Source organism: Staurois parvus, unplaced genomic scaffold (assembly GCF_062004578.1).
Source record: "Staurois parvus isolate SC_StPar_1 unplaced genomic scaffold, SC_StPar_1.0 ptg000011l, whole genome shotgun sequence".
NCBI lineage: Eukaryota > Metazoa > Chordata > Amphibia > Anura > Ranidae > Staurois > Staurois parvus.
In genome coordinates, this window is record NW_028317807.1 from 21,978,531 (window position 1) to 22,001,539 (window position 23,009).

The window sequence follows — 23,009 nt, forward strand, 5'->3', positions numbered from 1 at the left end:
CAGCGCTTGTACTCGTGGTTGGTATTTTGCGCTCTGTGAGGGGAGGCGGTAGTGTGAGGGATGAGGGCTTGGCGGGAAATGGACGTGGACGAACTGTTCGAAGAGTTGTATGTATCAGCCGATGTTCGTGTTATAGTCTGTGTGAGGGGAGCACGAGGTTGAGGAGTGGAGGGATATCAGTGACGTTTATGTTTCCTCAGGCGCTCCGACTTGGGCCGTATTCTGTTATCGTGTAGTGATAGGCTGTGTACAGGGGCAGCTGACAGACTTTTTTTCCCGTTTTGTTCTGGACTCCATTATCTCTGGGAAAAAGTGTTGCAGTTGTCACTAGAGGAGATGCTGGGTGACTTTTTGATGGGGACACTGCTTCCAAAGTGGCCCTACATGTATGGAGTTATGATCCTAGTCTATAGCAAGATTGGGCAGTTAATTTCCCCAAGGGGCCACATAAGAAACTAGGACTCTTTCCCCAAGGGGGCCACATAAGAAACTAGGACTCTTTCCCCAAGGGGGCCACATAAGAAACTAGGACTCTTTCCCCAAGGGGGCCACATAGAGAAACTAGGACTCTTTCCCCAAGGGGGCCACATAGAGAAACTAGGACTCTTTCCCCAAGGGGGCCACATAGAGAAACTAGGACTCTTTCCCCAAGGGGGCCACATAGAGAAACTAGGACTCTTTCCCCAAGGGGGCCACATAGAGAAACTAGGACTCTTTCCCCAAGGGGGCCACATAGAGAAACTAGGACTCTTTCCCCAAGGGGGCCACATAGAGAAACTAGGACTCTTTCCCCAAGGGGGCCACATAGAGAAACTAGGACTCTTTCCCCAAGGGGGCCACATAGAGAAACTAGGACTCTTTCCCCAAGGGGGCCACATAGAGAAACTAGGACTCTTTCCCCAAGGGGGCCACATAGAGAAACTAGGACTCTTTCCCCAAGGGGGCCACATAGAGAAACTAGGACTCTTTCCCCAAGGGGGCCACATAGAGAAACTAGGACTCTTTCCCCAAGGGGGCCACATAGAGAAACTAGGACTCTTTCCCCAAGGGGGCCACATAGAGAAACTAGGACTCTTTCCCCAAGGGGGCCACATAGAGAAACTAGGACTCTTTCCCCAAGGGGGCCACATAGAGAAACTAGGACTCTTTCCCCAAGGGGGCCACATAGAGAAACTAGGACTCTTTCCCCAAGGGGGCCACATCGAAAAACTAGGACTCTTGCGGAGGGCCAAGCTTCAAGTGGAACTAAATCCACCCATTTAATGGTTTTAAAAAACATGCAAGGTATGCTGGGAATGCTAAGATCTTGTCCACACCGGGTGTGACGTAACAGATCATAGTCACGTGATAGGTCGCAACCTATTTGGTGCTATGCAACTGTTCAAATTGGTGCGGCTTGGAAAATGGTTCCTGCACTATTTTTGTGCGATTTCATGTGCGATTTGCATTGACATCTGTGTATGAAGCTGCACTGTTTGGCTTTGAAATTGTGCTGTGTGAATTGGTCACATTTTCTTGTGCTCTCAAGCAAACTGTCAAACCATCCAATGGCTGGAATCAAAACTGATCACATGTGCGGCACCATGGCAGTTGCAGATCAAAAGGAAGCTAAGGTGGCAGCTGCCTTGGCTGAAAAAGGATAAGAGGGTTTAATGCCACTTTAACCACTTACCTGCTGGGCACTTATACCCCCTTCGTGCCCAGGCCAATATTCAGTTTTCACTGCTGTCGCACTTTGAATGTCAATTGCGTGGTCATGCAACACTGTACCCTTATGAAATTGTAATATATTTTTTTTTTCATATAAATAGAGCTTTCTTTTGGTGGGTATTTACTCACCGCTGGGTGTTTATTTTTTGCGCTATAAACAAAAAGAAAAAAGTTTTAATTTCCATTATAAAATTTTGCAAACAAGTAATTTTTCTCCACTGATGTGCGTTGATGAGGCTGCACTGATCGGCAGCACAGATGAGCTGGCACTGATATGCAACAATGATGGGCACAGGTGGGTGGCACTGCTGGGCACTGATCCCCGGTACCGATCCCTCCTCTGACAATTGCTGGTTATCGGCAGTACTTTCCTCACGCTGTGAGGAAAGTGCAGCCAATAACCGGCAAATGCATTTACCGATGGTCTGCTGTGTCATTGGACACAGCTGATCACGTGGTAAAAGGCCACTGTGATTGGCCTTTTACCACATCACGTGATCAGCTTTGTCCGTAGGACACAATGATTACGGAGATCACTGGGTGCGTGCCCCTGGGGCCGTGCGGGAGGGCGTTCTGGGAGGATGTCATATGATGCACTCCCAGGACTGGACAACCGCGCAGTTGCCAAGTGGTTAAGGTCCAGTTCACACCATGCCTGCATAGGAACACTGTACATTCCTGTGCAATTCCCATGTGGTTCTGTGTGGGGCAATTTCTTTTTGAATGGGTAAAAATTGTACAGCACCAAAAGTAGTACATGCACTGCAACTAGATGGTGCCCTCGCAATTGACAGATTTGAAGTGTTTTGCAAGGAAGAGTGGGCAAATATTGGCAAGTCAAGATGTGCCATGCTGATAGACTCATACCCAAAAAGACTGAGTGCTGGAATAAAATTAAAAGCTGCTTCAACAAAATTATTAGTTTTAGGGTGTACACACTTATGCAACCATATTTTAGTTTTTTTTTTTTTTTTTTTACATCCCTCCACCTAAAAGATTTCAGTTTGTTGTTCAACTGCGTTGTACAGTTTATAGGTTACATTAAAGGTGAAAAAAGTTCTGAAATTATTTGTCTTTTTTTACATCACAGAAATCTGACATTTTTAACTGGGGTGTGCACTCTTCATAGAGAGAAAACAGGTGGCGCACACACCTAGTGCATTATCCAAGGTTTATTGTAGGAGTGAAAGAATAATAAAAGCATACTCACAGACGAAGCATGTATCTAAAAAGCATTGAAAAATGACAATGGCCACAACGGCAGGCAAGGTGTTCTCACTGTCAGTGCGGTCAAATGGTTGACGCGTTTCGGGGACGAATCCCTTTCCTCAGAGCTGATGACCAACCTCTGATGCTGATGTATGGTGAATGGAAAGTAAGAGCCTTGCTGTTGATGCCTGATGCTTCGTCTGTGAGTATGTTTTTATTATTCTTTCACTCCTTACAATAAGCCTTGGATAATGCACTAGGTGTGTGCGCCACCTGTTTTCTCTCTATCCAGTGGCTGATTTCCCCGTCTGAGGAGGGCTGCACCCCTGGAGCATTTCCTTTGGTTGTCGCTGTCCTGGTACCCTTGGCTTCCCTTTTGGCTGTGCATATCCTGAGGCGCTGGAGAGTACATACAATATCCAGTTCGGTTGTGCACTCTTCATATCCACTGTATCCCAAAAAAAAACTTTACCAGAATGTCATTGTCTACCTTTGACAGCTTATTTACTGTTAGACCACATCTGCAAAGAGTGAATACCAGCAGAAGGATGAATGAGAACCAACCTGAGAAGGAATACCAACATTTCAGGAAGAAAAGGGGAAATGTCATTTTCACAATTCGCATTTAGCATTAGATGGTCAGCCCCGGAATATTGTATTGAATCGTGTAATCACGCTTTAGCACATTTGTTCTCCTACTTAAAACTTCCTACAACTTAATGATTATGCCTGTGTGAGCTGGGGACATAATAATTTTTGACGGGGATTCTCAAAGGCCTATATATTTCCAGCATCCACAGACACCAGGGAGTGCAAGCAGGTGGGGAATGGAGCAGTAGGTGGACCTGGATCTTCCCTGGAGTATTACAGCAGACTTAATCTGATCAGCAAGGCTAAACCATGCAGTCTGATTCCAGCATGACAGTTGCTATGAATGTGGCAGACGGCTCCAAGGTAGTTGGTTGGAGTGTTTTTGTCGTCCCCGTCCCCCCCCCCCCCCCCCCCTCCCCATGGCTCTCCATTCTACTATGCCCATACTGTGGAGATGCAAAGTGTGGGGTTATCCTTAGGAGAATGCCCTCTTTGGGTGCTGGTTGCTGTGGGTATTTGCTTGCCTCTTACAAGGGCAGGGTGAATGTGTTTGTCTTTCCTACCATTGGTGTGGGTGTGGTCATTTGGAGGCAGGGGTCCTAAAGCCTCTTAAGGTGCATAGCAGAGTGGTAGCAACTCTGAGATAAGCAGAAGCTGCAACCTGTTAACTCCTTCCTACATTTAGAAACTAGATAATGGGTATAATGAATATCTTGGCACCACATTCCTGGGACAAAACAGTATAACCACAAAAAAGAAAAATAAATGGGACTTTATCAATGCTAGTATCCTCACCCTCAGTAAAAAATCAAGACAAGGTTAAAAAGAATGCATTTTATTACAAAATATTGTTAAAACTACTGGGGTATACACCTCCATAAAAGCACTGTAGTGTCAAAATTCTGCTCAGCAACCCCTCAACACCTCCCCTGGATACAAATATGCAATCAATCACGTGTTGTCATATTCTTAAATATTATCCTAATAAATAGCCATTGCAGGAGGTGCATGTATACCAATGTGTTTCGCCAGGCGGGCTGCTTCAGGGGTTTGCGGGGTGCTGCTGGATGTGGCTAATAAGAGAAAACAATAGGTAATAATATATGCACAAACGCCAAAATGTCAGCAAGATTCAAGACCTATTCCAGCACACAACCATTACCTACAAATTAAAAACAAAAACAGAATAATTGGTGTCACTTATGCTGGTGGAAACGCCTAAAGGTGCAGCTGCAGAGGTGGACATAAGTAATCAGGATTATTCTTTTTTGTTTTGACAGTTTCACATTGCACCCTAATTTTGGCAATGGAACCATTCAAATTGATGCAACTCTGTCAGTCGAGCAGATTTTGAAAGTCGTTACTGCACTATTTTTTTATGACTTCAGGTGCAACTTGCATAGACATCAAGTGAAGCTGCATGATTTCAAAGTTGGATCCAGTGTGAACCAGAGCTTAAAGCGGAGTTCCACCCTTTTTTTAACGTCCCTCTGTTAATACTGTTCCTGTGGTGTCCTTCATGATTAGGATAAACATTCTTTTGAATTTTCCAAATAATGTGCAAAGTCGGCACTTCCGGTCCCGGCTGCCTAAGCGATGACGTATTTAGGCGATTGGCAATGTCTCCTGGGATGTCAGGTCCTGTATCCCAGGAGTCTTTTTTTGGTTTCGTAGTTGATGACTATCGCGTTAACTCAAAAGCGGAAATTACGTGAATGGAGGGGAGTTTGCTTCCATTTTACCGGAGTCCTATCTGTGGGGAGGAAGTGCAACAGCTGTGCTGCGGACTAAATGTTTTCACAAAATAAAACTCTTAAATTAGTGTTGCGGGGCTTGCTCCTTTGGCAGACCGCACTTGCCTTCCCCATGGTGTGTTTTGATGGACAGGTTGCTATAACAGGGCAGGAACTTCCATTGTCTCTGCCATTGTTTGGCAACCTGTTGTATACGAATTGGGCTGAGTAGTGTTGTTAATGCGCAGGCGGGAGATCGAGCGTTGCATATTGGGATAGCCAGCAGCACCTACTCCTGGAATTATAGACCTGCGGGCTTCAGATGCCCACATCCATCATGGCGCCTGCCTGCTTCTGAGATCAAGGTAAACTATTACTTATTTACAACTAATAAGCAGGATATCACAAATAACTCTATTTTATTAATGTGAAAGATTAAACAATACTGGGCCAGCTTTTAAAAAAATTGTTATGGGGACTGGAGCTCCGCTTTAAGGAGACTCCTATTTGCTACTGTTCCAAATAGAATATTTAGTTATGTTTACAATGCCTTAAAGTATTCATACCCTTTGAAATTTTCCACATTTTGTCATGTTACAACCAAAAAACGTAAATGTATTTTATAGGAATTTTATGTGATGGAGCAACACAAAGTGGCACATAATTGTGAAGTGGAAGGAAAATGATAAATCGTCTTCAAAATTTTTTACAAATACCTGAAAAGTGTGGCGTGTATTTGTATTCAGCCCCCCAGAGTCAATACTTCATAGAACCACCTTTCGCTGCATTTACAGCTGCAAGTCTTTTTGGTGTTGTCTCTACAAGCTTTGCATATCTAGAGTGACATTTTTGCCCATTCTTCTTTGCAAAATAGCTCAAGCGCTGTCAGATTGGATGGGGAGTGTCTGTGAACAGCAATTTTCAAGTCTTGCCTCGGATTCTCAATTGGATTTATGTCTGGACATTGACTGGGTCATTCTAATACATGAATATGCTTTCATCTAGACCAGGGTGGCCAACTGTGGCCCTCCAGCTGTTGTAGAACTACAAGTCCCATGAGGCATTGCAAAACTGACAGTTACAAGCATGACTCCCAAAGACAGGGCATGATGGGACTTGTAGTTCACCAACAGCTGGAGGGCCACAGTTGCCCACCCCTGATCTAAACCATTCTATTGTAGCTCTGGCTGTATGTTTAACGTCATTGTCCTGCTGGGAGATGAACCTCCACCCCAGACTCAAGTCTTTTGCAGACTCTAACAGATTTTCTTCTAAGATTGCCCTGTATTTGGCTCCATCCATCTTCCCACCAGCTTCCCTGCCGCCCTGCTGAAGAAAAGCATCCCCGCAGCATGATGCTACCACCACCATGTTTCATGGTGGGGATGGTGTGTTCAGGGTGATGTGCAGTGTTTTCTGCCACATGTAGCGTTTTGCTTTTATTTTTGCCAAAAGGTTCAATTTTGGTCTCATCTGACCAGAGCACCTTCTTCCACATTTTGCTGTGTCCCCCACATGGCTTCCCGCAAACTGAACTTCTTACAGCTTTCTTCTTGCCACTCTTCCATAAAGGCCAGATTTGTGGAGTGCATGACTAATGTCCTGTGGACAGATTCTCCCACCTGAGCTGTGGATCTCTGCAGCTCCTCTAGAGTTACCATGGGAATCTTGGCTGCTTCTATGATTAATGTTCTCCTTGCCTGGCCTGTCAATTTAGTTGGACGGCCATGCCTGGGTAGGTTTGCAGTTGTGCCATACTATTTCCATTTTCGGATGATAAATGGAACAGTGCTCTGTGAGATGTTGAAAGCTTGGGCTATTTTTTTTAATAACTTAACCCTGCTTTAAACCTCTCCAAAACTTTATCCCTGACCTGTCTGGTGTGTTCCTTGTCCTTTCATGATGCTCTTTGTTCACTAGTGTTCTCTAACAAACTTCTGAGGGCTTCGCAGAACAGCTGTATTTATACAGAGATTAAATTACACACAGATGGACTCTATTTACTAATTAGGAGACTTCTGAAGGCAATTGGTGTGACAAATGCGGTGACTGACCCCCTTCCCTTCTCACCACTCTCAGCTGCACCCTGCACAAAGATTTTCCAGCTCGGGGGACCACAATCTGTGCCAGCAGCCTTAGAGCGATTGTCACTGGATTAATTGCGCAATTAACCCTTCAAACTCCAAACTGCCACTAGATAGCTTGCACGACCGGTCAACTGTCAGTTAAAGTAACGCAACGCCAGAAAATAATTTTCTCTCTATATCTTTATCTCTCTCTCCTCACCACTGTTATACAAGCTGTACACTTACTACTTTACAGTGTAGCAAAGTGTCATTTCTTCAGTGTTGTCACATGAAAAGATATAAAATATTTACAAAAATGTGAGTGGTGTACTCACTTCGGTGAGATAATGTATGTGTATATATATAAATTTTTTTAATATATATTTTTTTAAATGTTATACTTACCTGCTCTGTGCCGTGGTTTTGCATGAAGCAGCCCCAATCCTGCTTTTCTCTGTTCCCCCGCCAGCGCTTCTGGCCCCTCCCTCCTGCCAAGTGCCCCCAGAGTGAACAGCTTATTATGGGGGTACTCTTACATGCTCTACGTGTCCATTTACACACACAGCTGTAGCTCGACCCCCCCCCCCCCCGCACACCCCCTCTTTCCTCATTGGCTCACTGGCTCCCACTGCTGTCTCAGCCTATGAGGAGGGAGAGGACATGGAGAGCCGAGGGTTGTGCACATTGCTGAATGGCTATGGGGCTCAGTTAAGTGTTGAGGGATTGAGTGGAAACCTCCACACAGCTTTTAGCTTTTAGAACCACTTTAATTTACTTCACTTTTGTATAAGACTTGTGGTTTTTTTTCCTAGGTATAAATCGGCTGCACAAGATGAAGAAAATTATGAAATGGCCAGTATATCTGGAAGCAGTTGGAATTCTTCCACAGTAGACAATGCCATGGACAGCCAAAATAGTCCCTCATCACCTCCGATAGCATTGGAAACACAATTCTCTAAGCACTTGAACACAGGATTCAGAAGTTGTAAACATGAAAAAATATCTAAAGATGCAAAAGATAATATCTTGCTTGTTTATAAAAGTAAATGTAGAGTAAATACGAAGTCCTCTAAAGCATCACATCAAGAAAAAATGTGTGTGGTTGAAAAGCAAAATGGCACCTATTCATTGTACAATGAACCTGATTTTGAGGATTCTTCCAGTACACGTTGCAGTGACATTGAATACAGTTATGAGGGGGTTGATGGTTATGAATCTGGTTTTACCAAAGAGCGAAGTGACAAGCAATACTTATGCAAAGAATGCAGAAAACTTTACAAGAAGGCCAAAAACCTAAAATTCACTGCTGAAGAAACTCCAAAAAATCCAGGTTGGTGTTATTACATTCCCGTGCACGATCTGCTTATTGCATAAAGGGTAACTCCACTTTCATGGGGAAAAAAGTACATAAAATATAGCATGTACAATTGCTACATAAGTCATATTGTAATTGAATGATAATAACAATTACCTTTTTACTTTTCAATCTGCAACAATGTAATTGTCTGTAAAATGCAATGCAGTATGGCTGCAGCTGCCTAATAATTAAAATCTTTCCCAGACACATTCATTTTGCACATGGACACAGGCAAACAGCTGTTTATTCAGCATAACAAAAGGTAGGCATCTGCAACAAAGTTTGTCAAAAACCCTGCAATGTACTTAAATCATCCAGAGGGGAATGTGTTTTGTGGTTTTTTTGTTTTTGTTTTTTTTTTTTGTTCCTCAACAAAAGTGGAGTTACTCTTTAATTTCTTTGTATGTGCCCTATGTTAAAGAGCTACTCCCTTGACAAAAGCCTTCCTAATATTCAATGGTGGCTGTTGGGGTCCATTCACACCTCTTATTCCATGATTCATTAGTGAGACATATGTAGACATATAAACCCACACACAAACCTTCATGTGGGTTTATATGTCTACATATATATATACATGTGTTTGTGTCACTATGGACACCTATCCATTAAGACATCCATTGACTAACAATTTAAGTCTATTTTTACATTATTTGCTATACACTCATCCAGCATCATGACAAGCCCTCTGGATGAATTGTCCATTTGATACATCGCTCACTAATGAATCATGGAATAAGACTAACTATTTACTATATATTATGTTTCATCATGTATTATCTATCATCATCATTTCCATTGGTGTCATCGCTAAGTTGATATATTACATGCATACTAAGTGGTGTATGCAAAATGTGGTTTTATATATTTTATATTTTACGTTTGTCTATATCATTTCTCTCTGATGGCATTACAAATAGTGATTGTCTGTTGACGATATCTTGGCCCCTCCTACTAACCTGAGACTGCCCAACCCAGTGGGGAGGGCCTAGGTTCAGTCCAGGAGTATATATAGGAGAGAGCACTCACAGTTCAGTTAGCTCTGAGGAAGAAGGGACCCCCTTCGAAACACGTCAGCTGTACTGAACACCCACTCCCCTGATGGGACTCATGTTATCTTCAAGTCCCTGTGAGGACTTACATGCCTGATTTTATTCGCTGTTTGTGAGTATATTTTTTACAATTAATAAATTTTGGTTACTGAGGTAATGCGCAAGGTTGCTGCGCTTCTCGTTTTCATTTCATTCTGCAGTGTTGATTGGGCTTCCCCAGCCCTGTTTTGGAGCCGCACAGCCCTTTATGCATTGGTGGACGATCCCTCCAGGCCTGGTTCCATCTGTTCGCCACCTGTCTGAGCCCTAGAGCGCAGGAGAATTCATCCCTAAATTTAACACTGGCAGGAAGGGCAGTTGTAATGTTGATAGTGTATGTGATGTCACTATGCATTGATTTTAACTTTTTTTTTTTTTTAAATTCATATATATATGATTTTCAAACCAATAACTTCTCTGTCTAGAGTATAGTCACTGGAGCAGGAAATTCTGGATGATGATGAACAGGGTTCCTTCACAAAAAAGGAATAATCAGAAGAAGAAACAAAACAGGTAGTTTTTGTATTTTATAAAAACAAAATAGACAGATTTTTTTTATGTTATATATTAGATCTCTTTACATTTGTCTTATATAGCATATCTAATGAGAAGGTGACATGTTTTCATGTCACTTTCCACAGATTTGTCAAACTGTTTCCTTCTTTTGTAATTTAAAACATATACAAGTTATCACTTGCATATGTTTTTCACTGGAGTATTTATTTTCTAGCAATTATTAATTTAGAGAGTTGCACTGCACTAGTAATTTGTGAATATACTTAGATGAGGTGGAATCCACTGTTTTTGTGTTCAGCAAGCAACAAAGCGGTATTTAATAGTATTTTGGATTTGGGTGGTGAGTGTGATTTGTGCTGATGGATCACAGTTGGTTGTGTGTATGTATGTGTGTGTGTCGCTGACACATGATGGTGTATGTCAATCACCAGGAGGGCACTGGAGGTGCAGCGGCGCTGGAGGCATCTCACATGCTGAGATGGCTGAAAAGGTTCATTACAGGTCAGTCCACCATACATATTCCAGGGGCTGTAAGCTGGCATGTGGATTATCTCAGCCGTCAGACGCTGGATCAGGGCGAGTGGTTCCTGCACACGGAGCTATTCCATCAGCTATACCTTCTCTGGGGGACGCCAGACTTGGATCTTCTGCTGTCATGTTTTAACCCAAAGGTTCCATGGTTCGTGACAAGCTCACTGGACCTCCTGGCTGATGCAACAGATATGGTAGTGGTGCCGTGGGATCAGTACAATCTTATCTGTGCCTTTCTGCCCCTCCAACTGATTCCTTGTCTAATACGCAGGATAGAGGCCGAAAGAATCCCAGTCATCCTGTAGCTCTGGACTGGCCTCGTCCCTAGTATGCTGACGTGGTTTGGTTGGTGGCAGACGCTTCCTGGCTCTTTGAGGGGAACTTCTCTCTCAGGGCCAATATTCCGCCCTGCTTTCCCATCGCTGGCTTTGACTGGGTGGCTATTGCAAGCTAGGTTCTGAAGGTCAGGGGATTATCTGGCTTGCTGATTACAACTATGTTAAAGGCTTGTAAGCCTACTTTCTGGAAGATTTATCATTGCACCTGGAGAACTTATCGGTTGGGGTTTTCATTCTCCTTTTCTAGTGGCTCAGATGTTGGCCTTCTTTCAATGTGCTGTGGATCATCATCTGGCGTTGAGCACAATTATGTGCTGCCCCCATGTGTTCCCCGTTGCCATTGTGGGACTTGAATTTGGTGCTATAGGCTCTTCAGAAGTCTTCCTTTGAGAGCATTCAGGATATTCCTATGCTGGAGCTTTCACAGAAAGTTGCCTTCTTAGTTCGTGTCTCCTTCAGTTTGGATAATGCGCTTGTTCCCCACCCCCGTCTGTCCAAGTAGAGGAGAGAATGCCGCACTGTGAGTAAAAGCACTACATTTTACACGCACGCATGTTAGATTAGCACATTTAACCTTTTGATCACCCCTATTAACCCTTTGATCCCACTGTCACCCAGCCAGTGCCATTAGTACAGTGTCAGTATATAGAATTTTTCACTGATCACTGTATTACTGCCACTAGCGACATCAGATAACATGAAGGTCTGTAAGCTCCCCTCCCAGCCAGTGTCAGCTAGCGTTAGATTGCCCACACACTATCACACTCACAGTAAAGGTTGCTGATCGCCCTCATTACTAGTATAGTGTTTTTACAGATTAATATATTGATCACAAACAGAAATATACTAGTGCCTCCTTTGTATAGTGTCCCCAGAAACGCCCCCTCCCGCCGCCTTTCACTGTTTTCTTGGGCTCTCCTGTCCCACAGGGGAATCCGAGAATGCAGCCGACAGTTCCACCTGCTGACCGTAGAAGCTGATCAGAGACCAGAATTGTTGCCATTTTTTATTGGGAAAGCATCTGATCATACCAATCTTGTGATCAGATGATTTAAGGGCAGATGAGAGATCTAGTCTCTTAGGGCTCATGTACACTGCAGCTGATAAACTCACGTTTAGGAGCTGTTCAGCGGTTTTTGTTTTTTTTTTCAGCAGCCCCTGAACTCCCCCAAATGTTTTCCTATGTGTCCATGTACACATCTTTGTTTATAGTCATTTACAGGCATTTGAGTATACAGTCGTTTTTTTGAACGCAGAAAACATACGTTCAGCAGTCGATATTATCAGCGTTTCAAACTCAAAACCCTTGTAAACGTGTCTAAACGCGGAAAATCACGTTTATAAGCGTTTGCGTCTGAAAAATTTTTTTTTAACTCTTCCAGTTCCTAATGCTGCCCAGAGCCTTTTTTTCACCATGAAAAATGTGTTTTCAATATACTCAGATGGACAAAACACTGAACACAGGATGTTCCTACCAAGCTTTTCACTCATTGAAATGATCAATTCACACCTTAGGCCTCTCCCACCCTTGGAAACAAAAGATATGTTAATGCCCATTCACACCGCAAATTCCTCATGAAGACCCCCTGCCAGATGACCTTAATGACTCACTCCACCAGACACCTATCTCACACTTGGAAACAAATGTTAATGAGCAACTCACACCTAATTATCAGAGACACATGCTGCTGTCTCTGCTTCTACTCTCTATATTTCTCTGAAACAGTCTGAAATAGTTAATAATTGGCCACTTTTCAGTGCATTCTGGGCATTTGGGAGGTTCTCCTGTGCTTATCTTTAAAAAACAGTTCTAAACGTAAACGCGCATAAAGGCGTTATGCAAACGTGGCTAAACAGATGTTTTTTTAACCTACATTTTCCAGCAGTCAGTTTCCATAGTTCAGCAGTGTTCCGTGTACATGGAGCCTAACAGACCCCAGATTTCTCAGAAAAGAGTACCTGTCGTTGCCTGTTTCAATCACAGGAGATCTTTACATACCCTGTGATAACAATAAAAGTGATCCAAAAACAAAAAATATATATATCACCTCCCTCCCGTGCTTGTGCTCAAAGGCGAACGCAAGCATCAGTCTCGTGTCGGTATGTAGAGATTGCACCATGCATGTGAGGTGTCACTGAGAACGTCAGATCGAGGGCAGTAATTCTAGCACTAGACCTGTGTAAATATAAAGTGGTGATCTGTAAGGGCTTTTAAAACGTTGCCTATCAATATTAAAAATGTACGTAGTTTGTCGATGTTGCATGGGCATGTGCAATTTTAAAGCATATCCTGTTTGGTATCTATTTGTTCAGCGTAACATCATCTTTTATTTTTTTATCAAACAATTGGGCAATATATTGTGCATTTAAGATTCAAAAAAATGTATTTTTCCCAAAAAACTAGCATTTGAAAAATCACTGCGCAAATACTGTGTGACATATAAAAAAAAAACACCCACCATTTTATTCTCTAGGGCCATTGCTTTAAAAAAAATATAATGTTTGGGGGTTTAAAGTAACTTTCTAGAGAAAAAAAATTATCCCCCAAATAATCCCTTTTTGGAAAGTAGACACTCCAAGGTATTAAGGGGCATGGTGACTAGTTTGCAGATATCATCTGTTGCCACAAGGTTCTGACAAATGAAAAAAGGAAACAAAAATGTAGTATGTGGTTTTTTTTTTTTTTTTTTTTCAAAACCCTGTGACCAAAAATATTTGCAAAACACTCACCATGCCTCTTATCAAATTCCTTGGGTTGCCTACAAAAAGGGGTAATTTGGGAGGCTGTTTGTACTATCCTGGCATTTTAGGACCTCCAAAACTGTGATAGCGAGGAAGTGATATGAGGAAATATGCCGTTTGAAAGCCTGAAAAGGGTCATTGGATTTTGGGGGCCTGTATGTGAATAGGCTGCCAAAAGTCCCACATGTAGTATCCCCATACTCGAGAGAAGTAGCAGAATGTGTTTTGGGGTGTTATTCCACATATTCTTGTGTGAAGAAAAGGACATAAATATAATTTTGGGTACAGCGTTGCATGACCATGCAATTACAAGTTGAAATAGCACAGTGCTGAATAGTAAAAAATGGCCTGGTCATGGAGGGGGGTAAATCGTCTGGAGGGCAAGTGGTTGATCTATACATAGTACCTCATAATGACAAAGTTAAAACAGAATTTTAGAAATGTTTGCAAATATATTATCAATGAAAAACCTGAAATTTTACATTGGCATAGGCATTCAGACTCTGCAACAACACTTAGGTTTAGCACATGAGCTAAATTTTTTTCTGTTGATTTGTTGTTTGGATGTTTCTACACCTTGATTGGAATCCACCTGTGGTAAACTAAATTGATTGGATATGATTTGGAAAGACACACTTATCTCTATAAAAGGCCTCACAGCTGATCATGCATACTGTCATGGGCGCAATTGCCGCGAGGCAAACAAGGCACTTGCCTAGGGCAGCACATTTTAGGGGGGCGGCGCTGCACCCTGGCAAGTGATGTCACTACAGCAGAGGAATCCAGTGAGGAGTGGGAGTATTAGGCCTCCCCTGGACACTGCCGTCCTCCGGGATCATCTCTCAGTCCTGGCTTCTCACCGCCATCCACTGGGGAGAGCTCCGGGAGCTCCAACCCTCAGAGCAGCCTACAGCCTGGCCGGGCGCACTGCATACTGGGAGTTGTAGTCTTTCCCCGCCTCCGACCTGCCGCCTCCACAGGAGCAAACTACAATAACGGCAGGGAGTGCGGGGGAAGGACTACAACTCCTAGTGTCCAGCGGAGGCAGGGATCTCTGTCACAGAGAGGGAAGGGAAATGCGGCTGTGAGGAGGATACATACCAGCAGTACATGGCTCCCCCCCTCGGTCTCTGCCCCTCTACCAGGCCTGGTGAGTCATCTCCATCCTGCTACTCTGTATACCATGTATACTATTGTGGGGGGGGGGGGGGGGGTGGAGAGCTGACAGAGACTGCCAGGTGACTGACTCATACCACTAACTGACACCTTCACACCGCTCATACCACTAACTGACACCTTCTCCCTGCTCATACCACTGACACCTTCACGCGTTCATACCACTGACACCTTCTCTTCTCTCATTCCACCAACGACACCTTCTCAGAAAGATGTGGCTGACCACTAAGTTCCACCCTGCAAACGTTGGTGCACTAGAGACAGTGGGGGTGCACTGGGGGGGCGGCGATTTTTGTGTTGCCTAGGGCAGCACAAAACATAAATACACCACTGCATACTGTATCAGAACAAAAGCCATGAGGTCAAAAGGAGCTGCCTGTAGAGGTTTTCAGCTGCAGGGATTGGGAGACTAGTCAGGGTAGAGGAAAAGCTGAATGGAGCAAAGTACGGAGATATCCTCGATGAAAACCTGTTTCACAATGCTCTGGACCTCAGACTGGACCAAAGGTTCACCTCCCAACATGACAATGATCCTAAGCACACAGCCAAACAAGAGTGGCTTAGGGACAGCTTTGTGAACGTCCTAGAGTGGCCCAGCCAGAGCCCTGAGTTGAACCCTATTAAACATCTCTGGAGAGACCTGAAAATGTCTGTCCACCAACGGTTCCAATCCAACCTTACTGAGCTTCAGGGGATTTGCAAAGAAAAATGGCAGTCAATCCCCCAATCCCAGGTTTGCAAAGCTTGTTACATCATACCCAAAAGGACTTGAGGCTGTAATTGCTGCCAAAGGTGCTTCAACAAACTTTAAAGTAAAGAGTCTAAATACTTAAGTACGTGTGATATTTCAGTTTTATTAATTCACAGACCTTTCTAAAATACTGTTTTTCACTTATGGGGTACTGAGTGCAGTTTATTGAACATAAAATAAATGAAAACAACTGTAATATCAGGCTGCAACATAACCATTGAAAAAAAGCAAAGGGGATCTGAATACTTTATAAATGAGATGTATTACTCCTTCCTGCAGCACGAGGACCTTTTTTGTACTGTAACTTGATAAGCTTGTACCTATGCAATTACAAATAATCCACATTTTTAAGTATGCTTTCCTGGTCACCTTTAGCCAGAAATCCTTGTCTTTTTGTAACTATTGCAACAAAAATGTTTCTATTCCCTGCTATTCTCAGGCAATGCAAATTTAACATCCATAGCAGTTTATTTTCATTAACTTGAATTTATTTTGATGTTCTAGAACTTTGAATAGTGTTGTGAGGAAACTTAGAACCAAAAAACAAACTGTCAACCCTTCCTTGAGATGCTGCAAGATACACTCATTTCTAAAGAGGTAAGGTGGAAATATCAGTCATATTTTATATGTATGTTAAAGAGGAGTAACTTCACTTTTTGTTGAGATATAAACAATCTCCTCAGGGTATTTAATGTGCATTGCAAGGATTTTAACATACTTTGTTGCTGATTCCTGCCTGTTCCTGATCTGAAGAGAAAGTTATTTGTTGTCTGCAGAGTGAATCTGAATGGGAAGGCTTTTTCATTTTCAGTCAGCTGATGCACTTGCATTATTCTAAAAGGCAGGGTCTGCATCCCTTTAGATGCGATTTAACCTTTTGAAAGTATCTCACCAAAAAATGAAGTTTTTGTTGCAGAGGATGTCTAAATTCTGACTTTTTATTTTTGTGCGACATCTGGGAAAATCGGCAAGCAAATCGCACAAACGGGAAATTACATTTCCGGGGGTGCTCCGTACACCAATGGTGTACAGAACACTTCCATGTTGCCATATAGCATTGAATTGTACAGATATTAAAGTGCTGCAGATTGAAAAGGAAAGGTAATTTTGTAATAATATCCTATTACGATATGGCTTATATAGCAATTGTCTATGCTATTGTTTTTTCCCAAGAAAGTAAATTGACTTTTAAGGACTCCTTTACACCAAATGTAGTTGTGGCATATGCAATAATAATGAAAGTATTTAAAGGAGCCTAGTTTACACCACTGTGGTGCTCTTAAGTGTGTTTAACTGCTTTCCTCACAACCTATTGTAAAATAACGGCTGGGCGGGAGCCCTGTTATCCTGGGTGGGTGTCATGACGTCCTTCCAGGATCATTCCATGCTCAAGCCACGCTGTGGCGTTGTCACCTTCTGCGTCCACCAGACACAGCCAATCACACATCATTGTACCGGGCCGCTGCCGGTACCATGTCATCATAGTGACCAATCACAGCAGATCACGTGACAATTGTACACAATGAATGGCTGCCATTCATTGTGTTGATCTCTGTGATTGGTAATAGGGATTACATGATAGACAGGGCCAATCACAACCCATGTGTACCATTTGATTAGCTGTGGCCAATTACAGCTAATCGCAATAGTACACAATGAATGGATTGTATTTTTGTTAGAAAAAAATGGTTGCTTATAAAATTGAGTATTGCTGTTATAAGAGAACATAATTCTGTAGAGGGGGGAAAAAAAAATTCTGATCACCTCCCCAGTGTAGCACAGTGTTACTATGGTAAAACTCTATTGCTCTGGTCACAGTATGTAAGAAAAAAAAAAAATCACTGCCACACCAGTTATATGATGATGCTGTACTGCATTAGTGACAGTATGTTTGTTTTAAAAAAAAAATATGAAAAAACTATTTTTTTTTTTATTCTTCCAAAAAATTTTGAGTATGTGTGTGTATTTCTCTAGATAGATCCATATATAATTTTTTTTTTCTCCTATAGTTTATGGACTCTAACTTTCCCACAGACTAAATGATATACACTGATTTGGGTATTTTTACCAAATATAGCTGAATACTCTTTTGGCCTGATTTTTTTTTCAAAATTTTGGTTTAGCAAAAAACAACCCAGTGGTGATTTAATACCACCAAAATAAAGCTTTGTGTGAACAAAGTGATAAAAATTGTAATTTTGGGTACAGTGTTGCATGACCTTGAAATTTGTCATTCAAAGTGCTGAAAGCTGAAAATTTTGGCCTGGGCAGGAAGAGAGTGAAACTCCATTTATTGAAGTGGTTAAAGAAAAAAGCATACTGCATTTTCTTGCATATCAGCATACCATAGTGCACATGAATGCGCTGCAAATGCATGTGAATGTAACACAAAAAAACATATTAATAAGAGACGGCAGAGGAATTACAAATGCACGGAAATGTCGTAGTCTTCCAGTGTAGTGGGGGGGGTTAATAGAGGAACTGTCACTCTTTCAAGAGTGCCTAAATTATGCCTGCCTTTTCTGCTCAGCTTCTTCATTCGTAGAAATCATTACTGCAGCTCCTATGAATTAAACGTGATCTATAAATGGAGGGGGTGCATCAAAAGATTGCAGCTGGGGGGGGGGGGGGGGGGTGCACTGGAGGACTGAGGATTTGTACTGAACCAGAAGACGGAAGCACAAGGGACGTAAAATCAAAGTAAGTAAAGCACCTACTTCCTTTTAATTTGCTGGAAGTTAAGAAAAATATGGGGGAGCACATGACTCATCCTGCTTCCCCCTCATTTGAACCCGCTGCCACTTTAACACTCGGATACCCATTTTTGTCTCATGGATGAAGGGTGAGATTTTTCAACCCTGTGTAAGCTCCAGTGGTGACTTGGAGCAAACACAGTGTGTTTGTTTTTTTTTGTGTTCTTGGCAGGTAAACAGCAGTGGGAAAGTGAATAGTAGTTATATGTAGCTTGCGGGGCTGACATGTAAAGGATAAATTCACCTTTCAAAAAAAAACAAAATCATAGCATTGCAGGTAAAAATAGTGTATTTATTTTTACACTGAAGACTTTAAAGCAGTGCACCCACGATCAGCAGATCATGGGTGCAATGTTCAAATCCTGCAGACACTGTCAGCTTTCTCCCCATACGTCCTGTACAGGCAGACAGTTACTGAACTGCAGGAACAATCGATGAACTATGAGAGCGTTCACCAGCACCATCGCAGTTCATTGAGATCTACAAGCTGTCTGCCACAGCAGTCGACGGTAGTTATAGTTCCTTCATTCACAGGAACCTGAATGAATGACAAGGCTGTGTGGGAAGAGCCCCGCACAGCTGTGGTATTTGTCAAAATGTTACAGTGGGTGCGGGGAGAAAATCTCCCATCCGCTGTCAGAGCTGGCAGCAGGATATGGGTGTATGGGAGCATGTTACATAGTTCAAGGTACACCCATAACTAGTGTGTAACGTGCTCCTACAAAATTAATCTGTTGCTTTTGCAAATCTGTAACTGGAAGGTATAAAAGAAAAAAAGCATCAAAACGGCTATAACTCAAGAAGTAAAACTTGTCTTTTTGAGGTTTTATTTTTTTTTTTCCTTTATTATTACTTTTTTTATATTGTTTCCTTTTAAATGTGTTCTTTTTAGAAATCTTCGCTTAAGTACTACAGCAAAGAAACTATTTCACAGTTTTAATGGCAGACCGAAAAGAAAAAGGCCAAACTCTGCCCGGAAATCCTCCCAAAAGTCAAAAGCAGAGAGAGGGAAGGAGTCCTTGTCTTGCAGCATAATAAAAGATACTAAAAAGAACTATGTGTTTGTATTGGATTCTAGTGAGGAAGAGGATACAAGGCTTAATGTGAAAAGGTATAAGCTCTTAGATGAACCTATGGAAAGGAATCGCTTACAGAAACCGAGAGAAAATCCTCTTCCCATGGCAGATGATATTGTAGAACCTATCAACACTTTGCAGGAACAGAATACTTCTGAGCATGAAGATCTAGACTCACCAGCTACTCAAGACAAAGAAGATCTTGGAATGTTTAACCAGAACTCTAATACTAGTCCTCAGGACAGTGATGACAGCTTTGATGTAGCAGGCCCTTCTGTCTTTGCCCATGTTCAGGGTGGAAGTTTTAAGGAGCTACTTCAGAGAATGAACTTGGGATACTTAAGAAGTGGGATTGTTAGAGAGAATCAAATCTAACTTATTTTAAAATTATTTTCTATTTGTTTTTGTATTCACGCTTTGTTAAATAATAATGAAATACTGTATTAACTTACTGGCATATGCTGGATAGCTAAGCAATGTTTTAACAGATACTAAGAAGGATGTGTACAGGTCATTAACATGTATGTAAACCCAAGAACGAATATTTAATATGTTGGTGCTTACCAATCACATAGATGTTGTCATAGTTTTCTATTTTCGAGCTTATTTTTTCCTTTATTTTCACTTGGTGTCCCTGCCAGTAACATTTTTTTTCCTTTTTATAAGGTGACCACTCACTGTACTGTATCTATGAAGGAGCAACATTGCCACCCTAGCCTGATTACTTCCTATTTACTAGGAATGGTGGACACAATTCTGCATTCTTACGTCAGTTGGTTTTCCTGAAGAAGGGGTTGATGCTGAGGGACTGAGTGCTGTGTGCACATATTATGCTCTCTCTAGGCATTCAGTGTTCAAGAAGCACCATCTCTTTTCTACTCCTGACTGTGATACATTGAACTCACTTCAGTTTGCTCTACTGCCCGTCTACAGTGACTTTGTCAATTTTATCCACTTGATCCTGTGTGCACACCCAGCAGCTGGGTTCTGAAGTATGTAAAGCTAGCCACACATTTATACAATTTTCTTGAGATTTTTGGTTTAGATTTACCAAAAACCATATAATAGGAGGTCAAACCTACACTTTCAATTGTATCCAATTAAGCAGGCTCTTGCACTACATAGTTGAGGTATATTTTAAAGGAAATTGGGCAGAAATTGGACAGAAAATTGTATAGGGAATGGCCAGCTTAAAGCCTAGACTTGTATCCTAAGCTGAGTTCTGTTTTGAAAAAAAACAAGGTCCAATCGGCCGCACTCCAAACAATCCACTTTATTGAACTAGGATAAAAAAAAAATATATAGACAGTGGGGGACTGGCAGGTAAAAGTGTTTCATGCTAAGGACAGCACTTATTCATTACCTGTTTTGTAGTTCAACATGCAGGGTTCTAGACCTCTGGGGATGGTTCCTGCTCAGTATCAAGTACCTCAAGAGGTACTGCAGGCATGAAGAATGAAGACCTGGAGGTTAGCCCTCTGCTAAAGTCTTTGCCATGCTCTGAGTCCTAAGTGCTGTTGGACATGGCTGCTTCCATTGTACTGCAACAAAAGGATTTATCTACAGTCGTACAGGATTTTATAGGCCTAATAGCACACTTTGTTGGGGAAGGCACAAAAGAACATTTATGGATTCCATATCAGAGTCCTTATCAGACCTGCCTTCAGCCTCTCAGCCGTCGTTAACGGGCAAACCTACAGTGAAGGATTCACTTTGTGCCAATTCTCCAAAACTTAGTTTTAGCCACCATTGGCGTGGTGCATCCCACTTTACAGCTTGAAGGTCAGCCTGCAGCTTCTACCAGTGCTGTCCCTAGTTTTGGCTTTAGGGCTTTCAAGACTTTTTTTGGTACACCCACTGATCTTGGTCTTCCTTTATGAAAACTGGAAGAACTCAGACATTTTGGAAGGAAAAACAATTTGTCAATCTGCCTTGTACTTATTTTGCAGAATATTTTGCAGTCTTCAGTGCCTTTTTAAAATGGTATTGGGATAGCTGCTATTTGTCCCAGTGTTGTTTTTAAAAAAACTCAGTGGGTCATGGTATGGGTGTAGGCTGCCCCAAGCCCAGATGCTGAAATGATCAGCTCCTGGAATTCCAATGCTTTTACAGATCAATCCATAGGAATGTCCTGTAAAAGTAAATAATGCTTCTGCATGGGGATGTAGTGATGTCAGGCCACTACCATTAAGTATGAAGGCTGGGACAGAATTGCTCTAGCTCTCTCCAGCTTTTCTGCAGCAATAGATCTCTATTAAAAGTGATTGTATGCTGCACAGCTGCCTCCTGGTAAGTCCGGAACAGTTCCAGATCCAGGCCTCCATGAAAAAATAGTATAAAACGCTCTACAGAGTTTAATCTGTAGAATTTGCTCTTTGGAAGTGCTGAAAGACAAAAGTGCATTGTTTGAGCAGAAGTAGCTGGATACAGTAAGTTTCTTTTTTTTTTTTTTTTTTTTTTTTAATTATTTCTACTTTCTTTAACCACTTGCCCTCTAGAGGATTTACCCCCCTTCCTGACCAGGCCATTTTTTGTGATACGGTGCTGCGTTATTTTGACAATGCAATGCTGCACCCAAATGAAATTTACGACCTTCCCCCACCACCACCACAAATAGAACTTTCTTTCAGTGGTATTTGATCGCTTGTGTGTTTGTTTGTTTTTTTTAGCACTATAAATAAAAAAAGACTGACAATTTTAAGGAAAAAAACAATATTTTTTACTTTTTGCTATTAAACATGTCCAATAAAAAAAATTTAAATCAAATTTCTTCATAAATTTATCCCAAAATGTTTTCCGCTACATGTCTTTGCTAAAAAAAAAAAAAAAAAAAAAAAAAAAAATCCTAATACTTGTAAATTAATTGGTTTACGTGAAAGTTATAGCGTTTACAAATAGCAGTGTGTGTGTGTGTGTGTGTGTGTGTGTGTGTGTATATATATATATATATATATATATATATATATATATATATTGTGATTTTTATTTATTAACTAGTAATGGCGGTGATCAGTGACTTATAGTGGGACTCCGGTGGGCATTCTGACACTGAAGGGAACTGACTTGGCTAATAAAAAAGCACTGACACTATACTAATGGCACTGGGCAGGAAGGGGTTAACATATTGAGCAATTAAAGGGTTAACTGTGTGCTGTTTTACTATGGGGGCTGTGTGTGTGCTTCACTGTAAGCACACTGCTTGGTATGGCTTTGCTATGCAAAGCCATACCAAGCAGTGTGCAAGAGCTGACAGGGGAGAGATCTGTGTTTGCAGGGGAAGTGGTTAAAGTATTTCTAATTGCTTTTATTTGTTTACTTTTTTAACCTTGGTATTGTGACTGTGATGCTATGGGAGATTGTTTACAAACT

At 41.8% G+C, this 23,009-nt stretch overlaps 1 protein-coding gene across 1 annotated transcript; it reads left to right on the forward strand.

Annotated features, from left to right (window-relative positions):
* Positions 1 to 4: 4 nt before the first annotated feature.
* On the forward strand, positions 5 to 22,406 carry LOC149474103 (uncharacterized). Its single transcript, XM_089671606.1, has 5 exons — positions 5 to 107; positions 8,122 to 8,639; positions 10,183 to 10,270; positions 16,316 to 16,408; positions 19,457 to 22,406. Exons 1-5 carry the CDS (start codon positions 61 to 63, stop codon positions 20,013 to 20,015), a joined length of 1,305 nt encoding a protein of 434 aa, XP_089527732.1. The 5' UTR covers positions 5 to 60; the 3' UTR covers positions 20,016 to 22,406.
* Positions 22,407 to 23,009: the final 603 nt, after the last annotated feature.